At 43.1% G+C, this 19,330-nt stretch overlaps 1 protein-coding gene across 2 annotated transcripts in view; it reads left to right on the forward strand.

Moving 5' to 3' along the window:
• VPS53 (VPS53 subunit of GARP complex) overlaps positions 1-19,330 on the forward strand; it is a 148,292-nt gene that overhangs the window by 48,655 nt on the left and 80,307 nt on the right. For both annotated transcript variants that reach the window (XM_072639900.1, XM_072639901.1), the window contains exons 5-7: positions 4,173-4,259; positions 8,183-8,298; positions 9,492-9,611. In XM_072639900.1, the coding sequence (XP_072496001.1) occupies positions 4,173-4,259; positions 8,183-8,298; positions 9,492-9,611 (323 nt within the window). The remainder of the gene's footprint in view (positions 1-4,172; positions 4,260-8,182; positions 8,299-9,491; positions 9,612-19,330) is intronic.

Here is a 19,330-nt window from a genome sequence, read left to right on the forward strand (position 1 = left end):
CCATAGGTGTGAGAGATTCAGTCTCTCCAAGGCCTGCTCAGGTCCTATCTCTGCCGGTACGGCCCATACTGGACTGCGCCCTGCCTCCTATGTGATGTGATAGACACTTCCCAGAGACCTTCCAGGCTTTCTTGGGCTAGAGATTTGCCTCACTCCATCATTCTGTGGGTTCTGCAACTCCAGAATTTGTTTAGAGCCATTTTTTACAAGTATTTGGCTGGGGTTGGGGCAGCGCTCTAGAAAGTCTATGCTGTTTTATTCCACTTGTTTCTTATAGCACAGTAGTATACCATCACAATCATATAACACAGCTTGTTCAGCCATTCCCCATTTAATGGGTTTCCTCTCAATTTCCAGTTCTTTGCTACCACAAAAAGAGCTACTGTAAATATTTTTGTACATATAGATCCTTTTCCTTTTTCTTTGAACTTTTTAGGATACAGATCTTGTGGTATTGCTGAGTTTCATAGCCCTTTGGATATAATTCAAATTGTTCTTCAGAATGTTTGGCCCAGTTCACAGATCTACCAATAGTGCATTAGTGTCCCTTTTTTTCACATCTCCTCCATCATTTGTAATTTGCCTTTTCTGTCATGTTTGCCAATCTGATAGGTGCACAGTGGTTACTCGGATTTTGTTTCAGTTTGCATTAATTTATTAATGATTTGGAGCATTTTTATGTAACTATTGATAGCTTTGATTTTTTTCTTCTGAAAACTGCCTATTCATAAATTTTGGCCATTTATTAATTTTGGAATGACTCTTATGATTATATGCATGTAAATTACAAATTTTCTTAAATTTGGCACAGTTCTGTGTATTTGAGAAATAAGTCCTTTATCAAAGAAATGCAAATTTTTTCCCAGTTTCCTGCCTTCCTTCTAATTTTAGCTGCATTGGTTTTATTTGTGCAAAAAAGTTTTCATTTCGTGTAATGAAAATTATCCATTTTATATCCTATGATCCTCTGTATTTCTTGTTTGATCATAAACTCTTTCCTTATCCATAGATCTAATAGGTTAATTTTTTTCTGTGCTTCCATACTTTGCTTATAATGTAACCTTTTATGTCTAAATCATGTACTCGCATAATAATTCCCTCCTGTTGGGGTTGTAAACTGATCCAGTCATTCTGGAGAACAACTTGGAATTGTGCCCAAAATGCAATCAGACTGTTCATACCTTGATTTCTTAGTTGTTTCTATTATTCTTCTGCCCCCCCCCCCCCCGCCCCCGCTCTCCCTGTTCGGGTAAGGGATTAGATAGGGAGCAGATAGGAGTGTTATCTAAGTATGAGTGAGAAACGTCGCTTGACTCTGTCCCACTTCTTACTGGGATTTTCTCTGATTTTTTTTTTTTTTTGGCAAGACTTTTTCTTGATTTTGAATGTGGGAATCTATAGGGCAGTGTGAGTTTTTGTTTCAAAACCAAGTGCCAAACTGCTTTTGTATTAGGGAATAAATATATCCTAGTATCTGGTTACAGAAATGACAAGATGTCCTTGTTTCTGGCATAAAATCCAAGGTATATGGAATGGCATGGAAATCCTTGTTTTAGAGTATGAAATTTGACATGGGATAGAAAGGCAGAAAGGGATACATGCCCCAGTAATGGTGGTATCTGCCTCCACAGAGTGGAAGAAGGAGGCCACTTAATGTGTAGCATGAGTAAGGAGTCCTCGACCTGGAGATTTCAGCAGGCCCTAGTCCCTTGTAACCTAGGAGAGCAGTTTCTTCTCCCCTTTCTCTTTTCACTTGGGCGCTTCATCCATTTCCATGGCTTCAGCTATCATTTCTTTGTGGATGCTCAGACCTGTATCCCTGGCTGGAACCTTAAGTCCTACTATGTGCCACTGGGGATACAAAGAAAGGCAAAAACAAGCCCTCAAGGAACTGCCATTCAAGTGGGGGAAGCAACATGTAATTAAATAGATATTTTCAAGATATACACAGAGTAGATGGAAAGCAGCTTTAGGAGGAAGGCCCTGGGATCTGGGAAAGGTCTCCTGCCAAAGGAGGTTTACATACTTCTAAGTCATATAGGTGAGGGGCCGGGGCATTGCAGGCATGAGGGATGGGGGTTGGGGGGAGACAGCCAGTGCAAAGGCACAGAGATGGAAAATGAAAGTGTCATGTGTGAGGAAAGACAAGCTGGCCACCATGGCTCATTTATAAAGTACACAAAAGGAAGTTGAGTACAAGATAGAAATGTGAGAAGGGGCCAGATTGTGGAGATATTTAAGTACCAACCAGAGGGCTATATATTTGATCCTGAAGGAAATAGGGAGCCACAGGCATTTGTTGAGGGGAGGGAGTGACATGGCCAGATTTGTGCTTGGCAGCTGTGTAAGGGGAGACAGGGAGACACGCCAAAGGTGATTAGGGTCTCAGGCAGTAGGGTGATGACTGGGAGTACGGAAGGGGAAACTGTGAGAGCCATAAAAGACAAGGTTTGGCACCATATTGAGGGTGGATGAGCATGAGGAGTTGAGGATGACACCAAGATTTCAAACCTGAGTGACCAGGAGTATAGCGGTGGCTTTGACAGTAATGGGATATTTTAAAGAAGGAATGGTTTTGGGGGGAAGGTAAAGAATTCTGTTTTTAATGTGTTGAATTTTGAGAAGACTATGGTACATCCAGAAGACTGAAAGAGTAACGTCATGGAAATCTAAGTATTCAGGAAAAGGGGTGAGTAGCAGTGTCATATGCAGCCAGTAGATTGAGAAGACTTAAGACTGAAAAAAGACCAACATACTTAGTCATTAGAGGATCATCGGGAGCTTTAGAGAAATCTGTTTCAGTTGAATGTTGAGGTCAGTTTGCAGAGGGTTAGAAGAGAAGAGAGGCAGTGATACCTCAAACCCACTCTGTCTAGAACTGAAGTCATTATCTTCACCCCAAACTTGCTACTCCTAGGATAATTCATGTTATGAATTCCTGGAGAAGGGACCATGGTGTGAGAAAAGGATGGTCACAGATTCAGAGCTGAAGAGTCTTAGAAGTCATGTTAGCCAACCCCCCCCTTATTTTACAGATGACTTTAGAAGTCCCCAAACTTGCCTCAATTCATTCATATACATCTTCCACTTGAATCCAGATTTGGTGCATTCTCTGGTGGCCTTTCTCATCTTTTTTTCTTTTAAGACTACAAATTAAACTGTGCTAATACTGAAGAGATTTCCTATCTGCTACCCTTTAGAGCACTTTGTTATCCATGTTCTGCATTTGTGATGGTATTCATTGTGTTTGTAGAGGACTTGCCAGGGCAGTGTCCGAAGTCCAGCTCCTCAATCCAAAGTAAACAGTGTGCTTTGGTCAAAATGAAGTTGCAATTTCTTTGTCTGGCTGATATCTTCCATCGGAACCATCCACACTCTCCATGTGTGTTCTTTTAGTCCCACACAGTTCCCACCCTGATTTTTCCACTTGGGTGAGCTGGGATCATCCTTTGTAAGGTGTGGTGTCCATTTTTGTAAGCCTTTCATTTTCCTGGAAGCCTTTGGCTTGCTTGAGTGGGGCCCCTCTGCTATTGTACAGCCCAAGCAGTGGCTTCCAGATGGGGCAGGACAGATGAAGGAGCACCACAGCCCTAGCAGTGTCCAGCCTTTCCTGGTGGTATGAAGAGCTTCCATCCTGGATCTGCCAACATCCCTAAGTCTCTTCTCTTCTCCTCTTCCTTCCTCCCCCTTCCTTACTCCTTCTGTGCTGCATTTGAAGGAGGCACCTTATTAAGGGGCTGCTCCACCCCAGCTTGTTGCTCTCACTATACAAAAGTTATACAATAAGTTTTATTGGTACCGTATCTTATTACATCAGTCATTTCTGGAAGTAGTCTGTCAATTGTACCCTCTCACTTTTAACAAAGAAAAGCTGTTGAGCACAAAACACCCAACATTGTGACCATGATCTGAGAACGTACACAAGATTCTTTCCCAGAAGTCTCCTGCCTCTTTTCTTAGAGGAAGGAGGGGTGAAACCTCAGCCATTTGAACAGATGGCACCTTCAGAGGCATAAGCACTTGTCTGTACACATGATGGTTGGCATTCAGTATCAGAGGGTTACCGTGTAATTGATAAGATGCAAGGTATGAAGCAAAGGCAGAAATAGACTGGACTGGTAGTGGGTGTTACTTTTCATTTCCTGCTCATTCGTGGATTCCTTTTATTTTAGGCACTGGAAGAGGCTCAAAAAGCCATTCAGCAGCTCTTTGGCAAAATTAAGGATATCAAAGACAAAGCAGAAAAGTCAGAGCAAATGGTGAGTGTGGTGGTCCTCCCACATTTTTATCAGTAGAGGCTGGCTATCTCAAATCTAGCCGAACTCCTTAATGGGCCCCTCCTGCCTGACTTCCTGTCAGCCGCAGTTATACCCCCAACCCTGATGTGTGGAGCCAGCCCCTGGGAATGCATTCCAGACCAACTTCAGGGGTGGCTCTTTGTCCCTGCCCTCTTTGGAGGGGAAGCTTCCTTCTCTCCTTGACCTTAAGATAATGCTATCATAGAGCTTTTGGTTTAGTCCTGCAGTTTCCATTGATTTCACATGTTTCTCAGCTGACTGAATATAATTAAGGTGTCTAAGCCCTTTCCAGTCTGGCCCCAGACTCCCTTGCCAGCTTTGTTCCATGGTACTTCCCTTCACACTCTCTGCCTTGCAGCTGGACTGGCCAGTCCCCAGATTTGGCCTTCCATCTCTGTGCCTTTGCTTGGGCTGATCCACACACCTGGCATGCACTCTTTCCTACCCTCCACCTTCTAGAGAGAATTCCTGGCCCCGTCTAAGAGTCAGCTCATGGGCCATCTCATGTAGGCCCCTCCTCAGATTGTCATGCAGTTACTTATCTCTATCCCATCCCAATAGAGTTTTCCTTTCTTCCTTTTTAAAAAAATAAATGTTTTATTTTATCTTCAGATCTGGAAGTTTTCCTTCTCCCTCCACCCCCCAGCCTCTCAATTAAAAAGGCAAGAAAACCAAAAGCCCTGGTTTTGCCCCAAGGTGCCAGACTCCCACTCACCCAGTCTGTGCTCCCTGGCCTCCACAACACGCTTCCCCCTTGTCAGCCCAAGATCCGCCCTAAGATGGTTCTGATTCCACTCTTCAGGATAACGTACCATTCTGGGCCAGGTCTCATTCACACTGGGCTGGTGGTTCTGGCTTGGGTTGGAATGTAATGAGACTAGGAAATATTTAATAAAGAGAAGTTTACTCAACCAGAAAAAGAATCAGTAAGGATACAGCATTGATTCAAGTGAATAGACAACCTTTTGTTTCTGTTTCCACATTCCCATTTGCCACAGTGTGATTGCTGGGCAGAAAGATGGCCTTGTGACATTTGCAATGCCACCAGACCTCAGGAGCACCAGCTCCCTATAGACTGGGCTTTTTATGGCTCAGGTGACACAGAAGCCACACCAGTGGTTCAAACTTTAGTACTCTGAACCAACCAAATCTAGGGATAGTCTTCCTGCCTCCCTGCCCCTTAAGGGGAAATCAGCCGGGCCACTATAAAAGAGATGCTGTTGCCACCACACATGAGTTCAAGGCCCTTCAGCATCCTGGTTGCCCTGGATGCTTTCCAGCTTATCGCTGTCTTTACTAAATTCTGCTGTCCCAGGGTCAACACAGTCCAGATGTGGTCTTAACAGACCGTAGTGCAGAGAGATGATGACCTCTTTATTCCAGATGCTCTGAGATTGGATTCCCAAAATTGAATGAGCCACTTGTCATTGGAAGTATTCAAGCAGAACCTGGGTAACCATCTTGCCCAAGTGTCATCCTGAAGGAGGATTCCTTTATGTTCTGAAAGGTTCTGGAGGCATCATCAGTGCGGGGGAGGGCTTGGCTCACAAGACCTGGCTTCTTGTCATAGCTCTGCTTCTAACTAGCTCTGGAGCCTTGGGCAAGTCATTGAATCTCCCTGTGTGACATGAGGAGGTTGAGACAGCAGGGTGCTGTGCAGTGTGGTAGTGTGCACAGGGTGCCAGCTTTGGAGTCAGAGAACCTGGGTGGGAAGCCTGTCTGTTCCTTCATGGCCTGGGTGACCTCATGAAGTGTCTCTACCTCTCTGGCCCTTAGTGAAAGGAGATGGTTGGACAGGAGGCCTGTGGGCTTCCCCTAGCTCTAAAGGCCTGGTGCTCCAATCCTGGCTTACTTAACCTCTCAAAAAGCCCTGTGCAGCACTACACAGTTTGCCCAAGGTCACAGTGATTTCGTTCTGTGAGCACTTTCCCTCTCATCCCTTACAAGGATGAGCTCTCCCTGTGCCTCGTTCCCTGGGCAGTGTGAGGGCCTGTTAGTGACTGAGCCATGGGAAAAGTCAGAAAGAGGAGCCTTCCTTGGGAGGGAAGAGCATAGATATTCTGTCCCAGAGGTAAGCCACCATGGAATAGTAGTTGTAGGCAATCAATGAGGAGTGTGAGTTTGTGAAAGAAAAGATTAAGAAACAGAGTGTCCTCCAAGAGCAAGAGAACCCAGACGTTTTGCCTCCGAGCTGAACATGAAGATGGAGACTCTGGAGTACTGTCAGTGCCCTTCCAGAGGGTGTGGGACCCTTGGTACCCTTGGTGCTGTGGTTGGGCACTGGCTGTGTCAGGCTACTCCATGGTTAGCTGCTCATTGAGTTGTGCCAGGGACCACCAAGGTCTCTTGTCTCGGTCTCTGTCCCATCAGCCTTCTGATTTCAATTTGTTGTCCCTGTCAGTGTTCTGGCTGAGGTGGGAGTGCTCTGACTCTGAACAGGCTGTTTTTAAAGCAGATCCGACTCTCATTATAGAGCTTACTTACTGAGAAGCACTCTTCTGTGGAGAAGGGTGCCCTGTAGGCTAGAGTCAGGCTCTTACCCAGATTTTTTTTGTGTTTGTCCTTCCATTCCCGAAGAAGACCATGACATCAGAGAAATGATATGACTTTCACTTGGCTTTGTTTTGAGTGAAGGAGGGCTGTGCAAGCTCACCAGTCTCACTTTTTCCTCCTGAGCCATCTAGGTCCAGTGACCAGATATTCATCAGTATGACTTCTTTCCCAGATTGACAGCACTCTAAGGAATTAATAAATAATCTAATGCTTTTTAGAAGTGTCACCTTGGGCCTCAGTTTTCTCTGACTGTAAAATGAGAGAGTTGACCTCTGTTCTGCTTTTGACAAAGTAATCTTATGTCTTTTGGTTTAGTGAAGGTTGGTCTGCCAAGGGCCAAGTCAACACCAGCTTACTCAACAAACTGACAAGCCAGTGGAGCGGAGATGCCCCTGAGGGAAAAATGCCATCCATCCTCATAACCACACCTACCAGTCTGGGGCTCTCCCCCAGTTATCCTTACTTCTGTCTCACTTCCCATTTGAGCTTGGTATGAGTGAAAGACTCCCTGGTGACTTATTTTTGGGGAGGAGGACTCTCAGTCAAGAGACGGTTATATGTTACCTAGACCAAGTTATTATACCCAAAACATTGTCCTACCCCCAGATTTCTGTGCCTTGGTTTCTTTTTAATCCCAGTAGGAAAGAGGTGGTCATGAGCTAGGAAGGGCTGCTTCTGTGATATACTTCCCAGCAAGTATATTAGAAGGATGGCCACAATGCTATTCAATCACCCTGCCAGCTCTGGGCCGAAGCACTTGGTTTATACCATCCCTAAGAGGTATGAGTGATCTAATTTTGTAGGTGAGGAAACTGAGCCAGGGAAGTAAAGTCTTCTCTGACATAGCTCTCCATATGTTCCCTCTGTCTTGTAGGTACTCAGTTCTACCCCATTAGATACCCCGTTCTTAAGTCCCCGGGGGTTAGTGCCATTCCTGGCACATAGTAGGTGTTCAGCAAGTTTGTTGAGTGACTAATAAGCAGTTTGCCCAAGGTCACAAGAGTGTAGATTTGAACCCAGATGCATTCCACTCCCCAGTGTTCTTGTCAGTACATCTTACTGTCTTTCTAGAATGAAGTCAGTATCTATTTAAAGGATATTTTACAGTCAGCACAATGGGAATAATGAAAACATCTTTGAGGAGGTTTTTTTTTTTAATTTGGAGGAGCCCCATCTTTAGCCAGATAAGTTTATTAGGTAATTTTCCTTTGGCCCATCCGGGCCCCTGTTGTCAATTTGAAACCTTTTTCAAGGGTGGCTGCTCCTGCGCTGAGATGAGGGCTCTCTTCTGTGCTCTCTGATTTGTTCTCCTTTTGTTTTTCACCATATAGGTTAAGGAAATCACGCGGGACATTAAGCAGCTGGACCATGCCAAGCGCCACTTGACCACTTCCATAACCACGCTGAACCACCTGCACATGTTGGCAGGAGGTGTGGATTCCCTTGAGTAAGTCACATGAGCCTCTAGCTCTGTCCATTCAGGGATTGCTCAGTGTTCCGGGAATGACCCCAGCAAGGTCATGCAGGGCTCAGCTGCTTCAATGGCACCTGCCTTCCTCTCTCAGGTGGATGTCTTGAGCATCCATCTACTTGGCATTTTGATCAAGTGCCCCTTTGGGTATCATCCTTGTTACAGCTAGCTTATTTGTCCTCAGTGAACTGATGCTCTGCAGGTACAAGTGGCCATGAAGATGTGGGATCTCATGCTGGCAGCACCTGCCTCAGCATGTTTTTCCTTGTATATCCAAGAGAATGTTGTTCATTGTGTGTTTTTCAACCCAGGATTTCAAAGACAGTGCTCCTGGGTTGTGATTCTGGAACTCGATTTGTGGGACCTCTGGAAATAGCATGAAAAGATTGAGCTGATTTGCAAGTTTGATTTTATCATGAATGATTCCAGTAAAATCTATTAGTCATATTAAAACATTCAAACTGCCTTTTTCCCTCTGGAAAATTTTGACATTGTCCTTTTCTTGTCTGTTGCACTATTGACTGTCTCTTGTCATCAGTGTTTCTGGTGCCTCAGTATAGCATAAAGGAAATCCAGTGACCACCTACCTTAGTAGGAGGGAGGAAGGAAGGTAGGACAAAGCAGGTGTGTCCTGTTGGCTCCCTGGCTCATCCTTTTGTATTTGGCTTAATTGATAACTGGGGAAGGCTTGGGAGATCCACTTGGCTTCTTATGGGGATTGTTCTTTAGTTTCTTCCCAGAAAACTCAGTGTTTTTCATCCAGTTGAATTGGTTCAAGCAACATGAACTTGACACCTTGGCTTTAACTTGATACCACTCTGTTAAGTGCTTTGTACAGGGATTAGTAAACCATGAACCCTCAGTTTGGAAAAGACTTATTGAAAGATTTGGAAACTGATCATTTATGCCTCCCTGCCAAGTTTTACTGTTGATTTCATGAACACTCTTCTATTGATATTGGCTCAGTTGACTTCGGTAGTCACATTAAAAAAAGATAATCTCTCTTGGTAAGGAATGTTGACTAAAACGTACAGTCTTAGTGGAGTGTGTAAATGAATGTCAGTAACTTTTGATACAAGCTAGAAAATACTTCTCATAATTAGAGACCAGAATGGGCTTTCCCCTGTTGATTATATCCTGAACCTCTTAATCTCTGATTTTCCTTGCAGAGCCATGACAAGGCGGCGACAATATGGAGAAGTTGCCAACCTTCTACAGGGCGTAGTGAACGTCTTGGAACACTTTCACAAGTACATGGGGATTCCACAGATTCGGCAACTTTCAGAGAGGTAAGAAACCACTGGAGGGAGTTTTCCTCCCATAGGGAAAGGCACTTAGGAGATATGTTACAACAATTAACTTTTCCAATAGCATAAAGTCTTACGTGTTCCCCATGGGTCTGTCTTTGGCCTGCTTCTCTTCTGTCTACACTCGTCCCTCGCCATGTCATTCCCTCCCACAGGCTCAGCTTTCACCTCCACACCAATGACTCCCACATGTCTATCTGACCTCTTTTTTTTGGCTTTTGGTAATCAGAGCCAGCCTCCAGGACACATCTGCTTGGATGCATTTCAGGCTCAACTTGACTAAATCTAAGCTGGTATCTTTCCTCTTAGATCTGCTTATCCTCCTGATCTCCATTTGCTCAGGTGCCATGTTTGAAAGATGGGGGTTCTTTTGACTCTTCTTTCTTCCTTGCCTTTTATATCCAGTCATCTGCCTCATTGATTCTACCCCTGTGACATCACCGAGATCCCTTCTCTACTCACTACCCTGTCTCTCCATCTTAGGACTGTTGCCATGTGTCAGGTCTTCCCATCTCCATTCTCATCTCCCTCCAGGCCATGTTGCTGTCAAAATAAGCTTCTTTACATAGAGATTTGGTCACATCAGTTCTTGCTTACAAATCTTCGGTGGCTTTTCCTTGCCTCCTTTGCCAGGCATATTCTGGCCCTTGGTCTTCTGGCAGTACCTGGCCTTAATCTCATGGACTTTGACGTGCCAGACTGGGTTATTCTGTTCCTGGGGTCACTCCCTAGGTTTCACTTCCCCTCTGCCTTTGCTCCTGTTGATCTCTATTCCTGGAATAGCCTCCTTCTCCTCCTGGCCTTTGGATTTCTTTTATCCTTTAAGTCCAGCTCAAAGGCTGTCTTGTCCACAAAGCCTTCTGGCTGATAGCCAGCTCTCTTGGACCTCACATGTAACCATTATTTATTAGCGATGTCTTAGACACTTACTAGATTGGAAATTGCCAGCAGGCAGGGACCATCTATCTCTTATTGGAAAATGTCTCCCAGTACACTGCATATTGCAGGCATCAGTAAATAGTCTAAATGAATGAGTTAGTGAATGTACTTTAATATGGTTTGTTGTTGTCCAGAAGGGATAGCAGAGGATAATTTGTTTTCTGCTCATTTCTATTGATTTCCAAAATTCTGTTATGTAAATGTAGTTTCTAGGGAGTTAGCACTTTGTTTTTCATCAATCTAGTTGTATTTTCCCAAATTATTTTTCTAGGTGAGAAACTTTTCTGTGTTATAATTTCCTTTTTGATTTTTAAATTATTATTGGTTTAAACTATTGTTGGTTGCTTTCAGCATGGATCTAAAGATTATATTTTTAAAAGGCTTGATTTTTCAGGATTAAAATTCCCTGATGTAATTTGCTCTTATTAGGATTGATAGAGTTTTAAAGCTTTTGTATGGTTTGGCACTTTTTTAGTCCTTCACGTGCATCTTTTTTTCCTTAAAATCACTCCCAAATAGCCTCGATAATCAGATCAATCAGTTTATTAAAAACCTACTATGGGCAGGCACTGAGCTAGGTTTTGGGCATACAAAGACAAATATGATGGAGACATCAGGCACATATATAAATTTATACCAAAAAATTACACAAGTACAAAGTAAAAACTTTTTTGGCAGGAACTGGGGGACAAGGGATTGATCAGGATTGATCAGGGATTGATCTAATGGTAGAAGGTGGCCTGTCAGCTTAGTTTTTCAGGAAACTAAGGATTCTAAGAAGCTCAGACAAGGAGAAGCTGCATTTCAGGCGGAGGGGATGGCCTGTACAAGGGCATGGATGGACATGAGGGATGGAATGTTGTGTGTCAGAAATTGCAGGAAGGCCAGTTTGGCCGGACTGTTGGCCGTGTGGAGTGGGAAGTAATGTAGAATCAGGCTAAGAAAGTAGACAGATGTCAGGTTGAGAAGGACCTTGAAGGGCAAACTGCGGAGTTTGTATTTCATCCTAAGTGTGATAGGAAACACTGGAGTTTATTGAATATGGGAGTGACATGGATGGACATGGACTTTAAAAAGTAACTTTGGCAGCGGATTGGAGAGGGGAAAGACTTGAGGAAGGGACACCATTGCAAAGGTCAGGATGAGAGGTGACAAGAGCCAGAGGTAGCGTAGTGGCCATACTTGTCAAGAAGGGGAAATATATGCAGGAGACTTTGTGGAGGGAGAAAAGAAAAGATCAGGCAGTCAGGTGAGAGGGTGGAGACAAGTTTGACCTGGAGCAGTCATCTGATGGTGGTGCCCTCCTCTTCATAGACATGCAGAGGTGCGGAAGAGGAGAGGGCTTGGGGGGAGAAGAAGACCATAGAATTCTCCTTCTGGGCCCCCTCAGTGTATTGGGTCACGAGAGGAGGGCTGAAGCAGGGCCTATCTTGCCCCATTTTTATAGTATATAGTTCACACCAGGAATGCCACCAGTGGGCTCCTTGGGAGTCACCTCATTATCTCCAAGAGGATCCCACCTTCCTGGCTGGAGAATTGGGTCCTCGGTGGTCCCTTCAGTTTCCAGAGAACATGATGTCCTTGAGAAAATAAGTTGGTAAAACTGACCAACACATCAGAAAAAAATCGTAACTTTGGAGCTTTGTAAAGGAATGGAGGAAGCAGTATTTGATCTGCATTTCTCTTATAATTAGTGATTTGGAGTGTTCTTTCCTATAGTTATCAGGCATTCAGCCTTTTCTGTAGACTCTCTGAGGAGGCCTACCTGGTCACTTCTGGCTTATTTATAGGGATTTTTGAGGTGGCAGGCAGTTATTTATGTTGAGGGAGGATCTTCCCCACTTAGTTTGTGCTAGAGGGATTTAAGTAATCACCAGAGGCAGCAGTTATTAGAAAACTCCTTAAATACTTTACGCATCCTTTATTTCCTCAGTATGGACTTTCCACCAGTAAAGATCTCAATCCTTCCACTCTTTAGTAAGTGGTTTTTCTGAGGTGCCATGGTTGGAGACATCCATCCCTTGGTAGTTAGATGTTCTGGTGATGAGCTTCATGTCCCAGGCTGGTCCCCAGAGCCCAGAAAGAGAAATTGCTACTAGCCCATCCTGCTCATTAGGGCCTGTCAGAGCTCACACTCTGCTGGCACAGCCTTTGTGAGTGCAGGAGGGTCCTGTCCACACCATGATGAAGCGAGCACTGGAGAAAGCTTCTGGTGGAGGATTGGAAAATTGCCTGGCATAGATGTGTTGGTGACGTTTTCTTGGACATGCAGACAATTCTCAATTATTCCCATTAATGGATGTTTAGTACACAGGGTACAACACATGGGTAGCGCTCTTTGACAACTTTTCCCTTGTCCCAGCCACAGCTCCTGCAGATGAATTTGAGAAAGGCTTCGAGAGAGGTTTGATTAAAACTTTCAGAAAGGGCTGGGGGAGAGGGAAGTCTGTCACTTTAACATCTCTCTGTTCACTTTAATGCCTGTTGCATAAATGAAAATGCAGACACAGTTGTAATTAACAGGTAGATGAAAACACATTTTTCGGTAAAGAAGGAAGCAGGGGGCTGGCATCCAGCCCTGTTCTGTCTTGTAAGGCCAGGTTGCTGCAGGTCTCTGAGCTTTGAGTAATGCCAGGGGAATCTCCCCTTCCTCACTCTCCCGTCCTCTCCAGCCCTTCAGCATTGCTGTTGTCTAGCTCAAGCAGAGCAAGCTAGATGGGACCAAGAGTCAGCAGAAGCTGCTTTGAGACCTATAGAAGGAAGGATGAAAACCTGTAGGAAGCATCAGAGCAGGGCGGCAGCCTCAGGGTCTGGAGGACAAGGGGTGAGAAGGGAGCCCTGTAGTGTTCACATCCTTGTCCATTATCTGTTCGATGTTTGTATCCCCAGGTAACTTGAGCTTCTTGAGGGCACAAGTGGTTTTTATTTTTATCTTTGTATGTCCTGATTTGTCACATTGGCTGGCACATAGTAGGTACTTAGTAAGTGCTTATTCTTGATTAAACTCAGGTCCTGTGGTTCCATGGGTAGCACTCTTTCCTCTGCAGCCTCACACTTCTCTGCATCTTCCCTGATCGCCCTGGTAATTGTTGCTCTTTCCTCCTTCACCTTACCTTCTGTTTACTTATCTGTTTTCTTACATCACTCCCCTACATGTTACCTTTTTGAGGGCAGGGATTTTTTATATCCCTAGGGCCTAGAATGTGCCTGGCACATAGGAGGTGTTTATATTTGGAGGGCCTTGGGGCAGCAGGTTGTGGTTGAGTCACTTTCTTGTCATAAGTTGTAGGGTTTAGAGATGAAGAGTCCTCAGGGGCCCCCTCGTTGTGCAGGTGAGGAGACTGATGCCTTTAGAGGTTAAGTACCTGGTCCAAGTACATCAGGACTAGGCAGCAAAGCCAGGCTGTAAATCCAAGTGGGGGTTTACTGCTGTCACTACATGGAGCTGCTTCTCTTGAATGGAACAAAACATTCGTGAAGAACAGAGAGAAGCATGGGAGGATGTATATGAACTGATGGAGCGAAATCAGCAGAACTGGGAAAACCGCTTACCCAGCGAGCACAGTGGCCTAATGGCAAGAACAGAAAAAGCCAAACTGAGCACAGAGACCTTGGCATGACTCTGACAAGAGAGTAGAAAGCACGCTTCCCTCCTTCCGGGGACAGAGCCGTGTAGACACTCCTGGTCACTCTTAGTCAGTTGATTCATTTTCTTTTCTTTTCTCTCTTATTTTTTGTTATGGGGGATAGCATCTGTGTAGGGGAAGGGAGGAACATATTTGGAAATAAAGATGATGTAAAAAGCAAAAGATGGCAATAAGAATTTTAAAAAGGAATCATAAGCAAAGGTGATCTCTGAATCGCATTGTTCTTCTCACGCTCATTTCCCAATATTAATGCATTGCACCCAGATCTCTGCATGATGACCCCAAATACGGTTGTAAATTTATAACCTTGTTCTTTGGCTTTAACTACTCTACAATGCTACTTTGCCAGAAGTATTGTTTTTTTTTGTTTTCCCCCCGGTTTTAATTTTTAAAAAGATTTTAATTTCCACTGATAGCATGAAAACTCCTTCCCCTTTCAAGCAAGCTATATCTTGTAACAAAGGATAAAGAAGAGGGAAAAAAGCAGATCAGCCAAACTAATCACTCACCAAACACAACGATCTGCATCCTTCGGTGCTTATTTTTTTCATCTTGTCCATTTTGGTTACTATCATTGTGAAATATTCAGCTTCCTTTTCTGTTCTTTCCATTTCCATTGTTGTAGTCCACATGTCTATCACTTTTCCTGCTCACTTAAGTAGTCTTTTCATGGAACCAGCCAAGTAAATCGAGCTGGGTAGTCTGTAGGTCCGTGCTCCAAGCACTTGTGAATGTGTGGCCCTGCAGACACACAGGCTTCAGGTTCTCATGGGAGCCTTCCTCAGTACAAATCCCTCTGTGCCAGTGAAGAGTATGTGAGATTAAATAATGTCGATAAGAATGTGAAATGACCTTGAGGAAGGGAGGGCGTGGGGGAGGGGACTGCTTGTCAGTCTTCTCTACTATTGCTTTTTTAGAAAGTCCTGGAAATTTAAGGGAAGCCCTGGATTTATTTTTAGTACCATCCCTGCTGAATTTTTCCCCTCGAGTGTTTACATAGTGCTAGTCACGCCTTCTGGTAATGAGAGAAATGGCCATTGGGGTCAGGCAGGAGGGGGCTCTAGAGCCGACTCTGGAGTAACTAAGTCGCTGCCGCCTTCATTGTAGAAATCCCAAGTAATGGTTTGTTGTGCTCGCTGTGGCTTGGGAAGAGGAAGTGGACAGGCCTTGATTTGGGCTTAGTAATTTCTTTGGACTCTCCTCCTGGAAAATGTTTAATATAGCATGGAAGGAAATCTTTTTTGAATTCTGCCATTCCATTTCAAGTCTTAGTGGCTTAGGCATATCCAAGAAACCAAATGTTTCTGGGAATCAGTCAGCGTTATGCAAAGAAAGAGCCCTGTAATCTCCTGAAAACAGAGACTTTTGAACTGCAGACTTCTTAAGGATGCTCTCTTTAAAACTCGAAATGAGGGAAGACTGGGGGAGGTTGAGGAGGTCTAGGTGGGAAGAGTCAGGAGACCTGAATTCTAGGCCTGACCTTCCCACTCACTAGTTTGATAATCCTGGGCAGGCCCCTCCACCTCAGGGGGCCCCATTTCCTCTTCTGCAAATGAGGGACCTGGACGCCATAGTCCCAAAGGTTCTTTCCAGCTCTAAGATTTGGTGAATCTGTGATTTTGAGTTAAGACTTCTATGGAAGCTGGCTGTTAGAACATGTAGCACCTGAAGTGACAGCTCTGCTCTCTAGATAAACACTTTGCATTTTGGAAGCTCATTTTGTTCACTGGTGAACTTTGTCAACTGTTTTCTTTTGGGAGATGCCACTCACAAGGTAGCAAAAGGGGTAGCCTGCCTTTTTTCCACCGATGTCTAAATGGCACGTTTTCATTATTCTTTGCCACATTGTGCTCCTTCTCTTGTCTTTCCCCCTTCTTTTGGAAACTGATGGCCTACATGGGAGAATGCCACCCTTCAGCAGCTGAGAGACCACATCTGTCTTTGACTCTTCTCCCACTGCAGAGGCCGTGGAGGCTGCTGTTCAGCCTTAACCTTCACACAGCACAGTGAGGCCTTCATTCTCAAATGTGAAAAATGCTGACATAAAGTCACTTGATTAAGCCAAACCTATTTGGATTATTGAAGGGGATCTAATTTATTTTTCTTGGAGCTGGTAATAGGATAATTTGTACTGCAGCCAGGATAAGGTGGCTAGGTTAATAATTAACATTTGCATAGCACTTTAATGTCTGCACACAGCTTCACAAATATTATCTCAGATGATCCTCACAACAACTCTGTGAGATTGGTGCTATTATTATCTGCAATTTACAGATGAAGAAACTGAGGCTGAGATTAAATGCTTGTCCAAGGTCATCTATTGAGTAAGTAACTCAATTTGGATTTGAGCTCAGGTTTCCCTGACACTAAATACAGTACTGTATCCAGTGAGGAGGACCTCAGTTCAGATCTAACCTTCACTTAATAAAATCTTTTTTTTTTTTTTTTTGAAATGATTTTTTATTAATTAATTTGTTTTCAACAATCACTTCCATAAGTTATATATTTTCTCCTGCTCCCTCTCCCCTCCTTCCCCTAGATGGCTTGCCGTCTTATATGGCTTCTACACATACATTCTTTTTTTTTTTTTTTAAATTTTTTTTTAATTTTTTAATTTTTTAATGTTTAACAATCACTGCCATACAATTGCGATTTTATCCCTCCCCACCCACCCCCCACTACCTCCCTCCCTCCCCACAACTGCATACAATTCTGTATAGATTCTACATATACTTTCCTATTGAGTATATTTTCACTATAGTCATGCTATGTAGTCAGACTAAGATAAATGAAAGAATCCGTATAACAAATCAGAACATGATACACAAACAGATACACATACACAAACATGATCTGCTACATTATGTGAGTGACTTCCATATTTCTCTCTCTGAGTGTGGAAGGTATTTTGCCTTGAGGTCCACCATTGGGATTTTTTTTTTTTTCAGAAGTTCTTGTGTTATTACAAAAATCTAAGTCTACCAGAAAAAACTCTCACACACTGTGGTTGTTGCTGTGCATAAAGTTCTCCTGGTTCTGCTCCTTTCACTCAGCATCAGGTCATATAAGTCCTTCCAGGCCTCTCTGAAGTCTTCTTGTTCATCATTTCTTATGGCACAATAGTACTCCATTACATTCATATACCATAATTTATTCAGCCATTCCCCAATTGATGGACATCCCCCTGACTTCCAGTTTTTGGCAACTACATAGAGTGCTGCTATAAATATTTTTGTACATGTGGGACCCTTTCCCATTTTTATGATCTCTTGGGGATATAGTCCTAGTAGCGATATTGCTGGGTCAAAGGGTATGCACATTTTTGTAGCCCTTTGGGCATAGTTCCAAATTGCTCTCCAGAATGGTTGGATGCGCTCGCAGCTCCACCAACAATGAATTAGTGTTCCAACTCTCCCACATCCTCTCCAGCATTTATCATTTTCTTGTTCTGTCATGTTTGCCAATCTTATAGGTGTGATGTGGTACCTCAGAGTTGTTTTGATTTGCATCTCTCTAACCAATAGTGATTTAGAGCATTTTTTCATATGATTATAGATAGCTTTAATTTCTTCCTCTGAAAATTGCCTGTTCATATCCTTTGACCATTTATCAATTGGGGAATGACTTGTATGATTATACATTTGGGTCAGTTCTCTATATATTCTAGAAATGAGGCCTTTATCCCCGAGCTTAGCTGTAAAAATTTTTTCCCAATTTACTACATCCCTCCGGATTTTGGTTGCATTGGGTTTGGTTGTACAAAAACTTCTCAGTTTAATGTAATCAAAGTTATCCATTTTGCATTTCATAATGCATTCTATCTCTCCTTTAGTAAAGAATTCTTCCCTTCTCCATAGATCTGATAAATACACTATTCCTTGCTTCTCCAGTTTATTCATGGTATCAATCTTTATACCTAAATCATGTACCCATTTGGACTTTATTCTTGTGTACGGTGTCAGGTATGGGTCTATGCCTAATTTCCGCCACACTGTTATCCAGTTTTCCCAGCAATTTTTATCAAACAATGAGTTCTTATCCCAGAAGCTGGGGTCCTTGGGTTTATCAAACAGAAGGTTGCTATATTCCTTGCCTACTGCATCTTGAGTGCCAAGTCTATTCCACTTGTCTACCTCTCTGTTTCTTAGCCAATACCAAGTGGTTTTGATAATTGCTGCTTTATAGTACAGTTTAAGGTCTGGTAGCGCTAGGCCACCTTCCCAGGCATTTCTTTTCATTAGTCCCTTTGATATTCTGGACCTTTTGTTTTTCCAAATGAATTTTGATATTATTTTATCCAGCTCTAGAAAGTAATTGTCTGATAGTTTAATTGGTATGGCACTAAATAAGTATATTAATTTGGGTAGAATTGTCATTTTTATTATATTAGCACGGCCTACCCATGAGCAACTAATGTTTTTCCACTTACTTAAATCTGACTTTATTTGTGCAAAAAGTGTCTTGTAATTGTGTTCATATAGTCCCTGGGTTTGTTTTGGCAGGTAGACTCCTAAGTATTTTATACTGTCTACCCTAACTTTAAATGGGATTTCTCTTTCTATCTCTTGCTGTTGAACTTTGTTGCTAATATATAGGAATGCAGAAGATTTGTGTGGGTTTATTTTGTACCCTGCAACTTTGCCAAAGTTGTTTATTAATTCAAGTAATTTTTTACTTGAATCTCTGGGATTCTCTAGGTAAATCATCATATCATCTGCAAAGAGTGATAACTTAGTTTCTTCTTTGGCTATTCTAATTCCTTGAATATCTTTATCTTGTCTAATTGCTACAGCTAACATTTCTAGTACCATATTGAATAATAGTGGTGATAATGGACAACCTTGTTTCACCCCTGATCTTATTGGGAATGCATCTAGCTTATCCCCATTGCATATAATGCTTGCTGAAGGTTTTAGATAGATACTGCTTATTATTTTATGGAAAGTTCCCTTTATTCCTACGTTCTCCAATGTTTTTAGTAGGAATGGATGTTGTATTTTGTCAAAAGCTTTTTCTGCATCTATTGAGATAATCATGTGGTTTTTGTTAGCTTTGTTGTTGATGTGATGGATAATGCTAATAGTTTTCCTAATATTGAACCAGCCCTGTAGTCCT

This window comes from Notamacropus eugenii, chromosome 2 (assembly GCF_028372415.1).
Source record: "Notamacropus eugenii isolate mMacEug1 chromosome 2, mMacEug1.pri_v2, whole genome shotgun sequence".
NCBI classification, from domain to species: Eukaryota; Metazoa; Chordata; class Mammalia; order Diprotodontia; family Macropodidae; genus Notamacropus; species Notamacropus eugenii.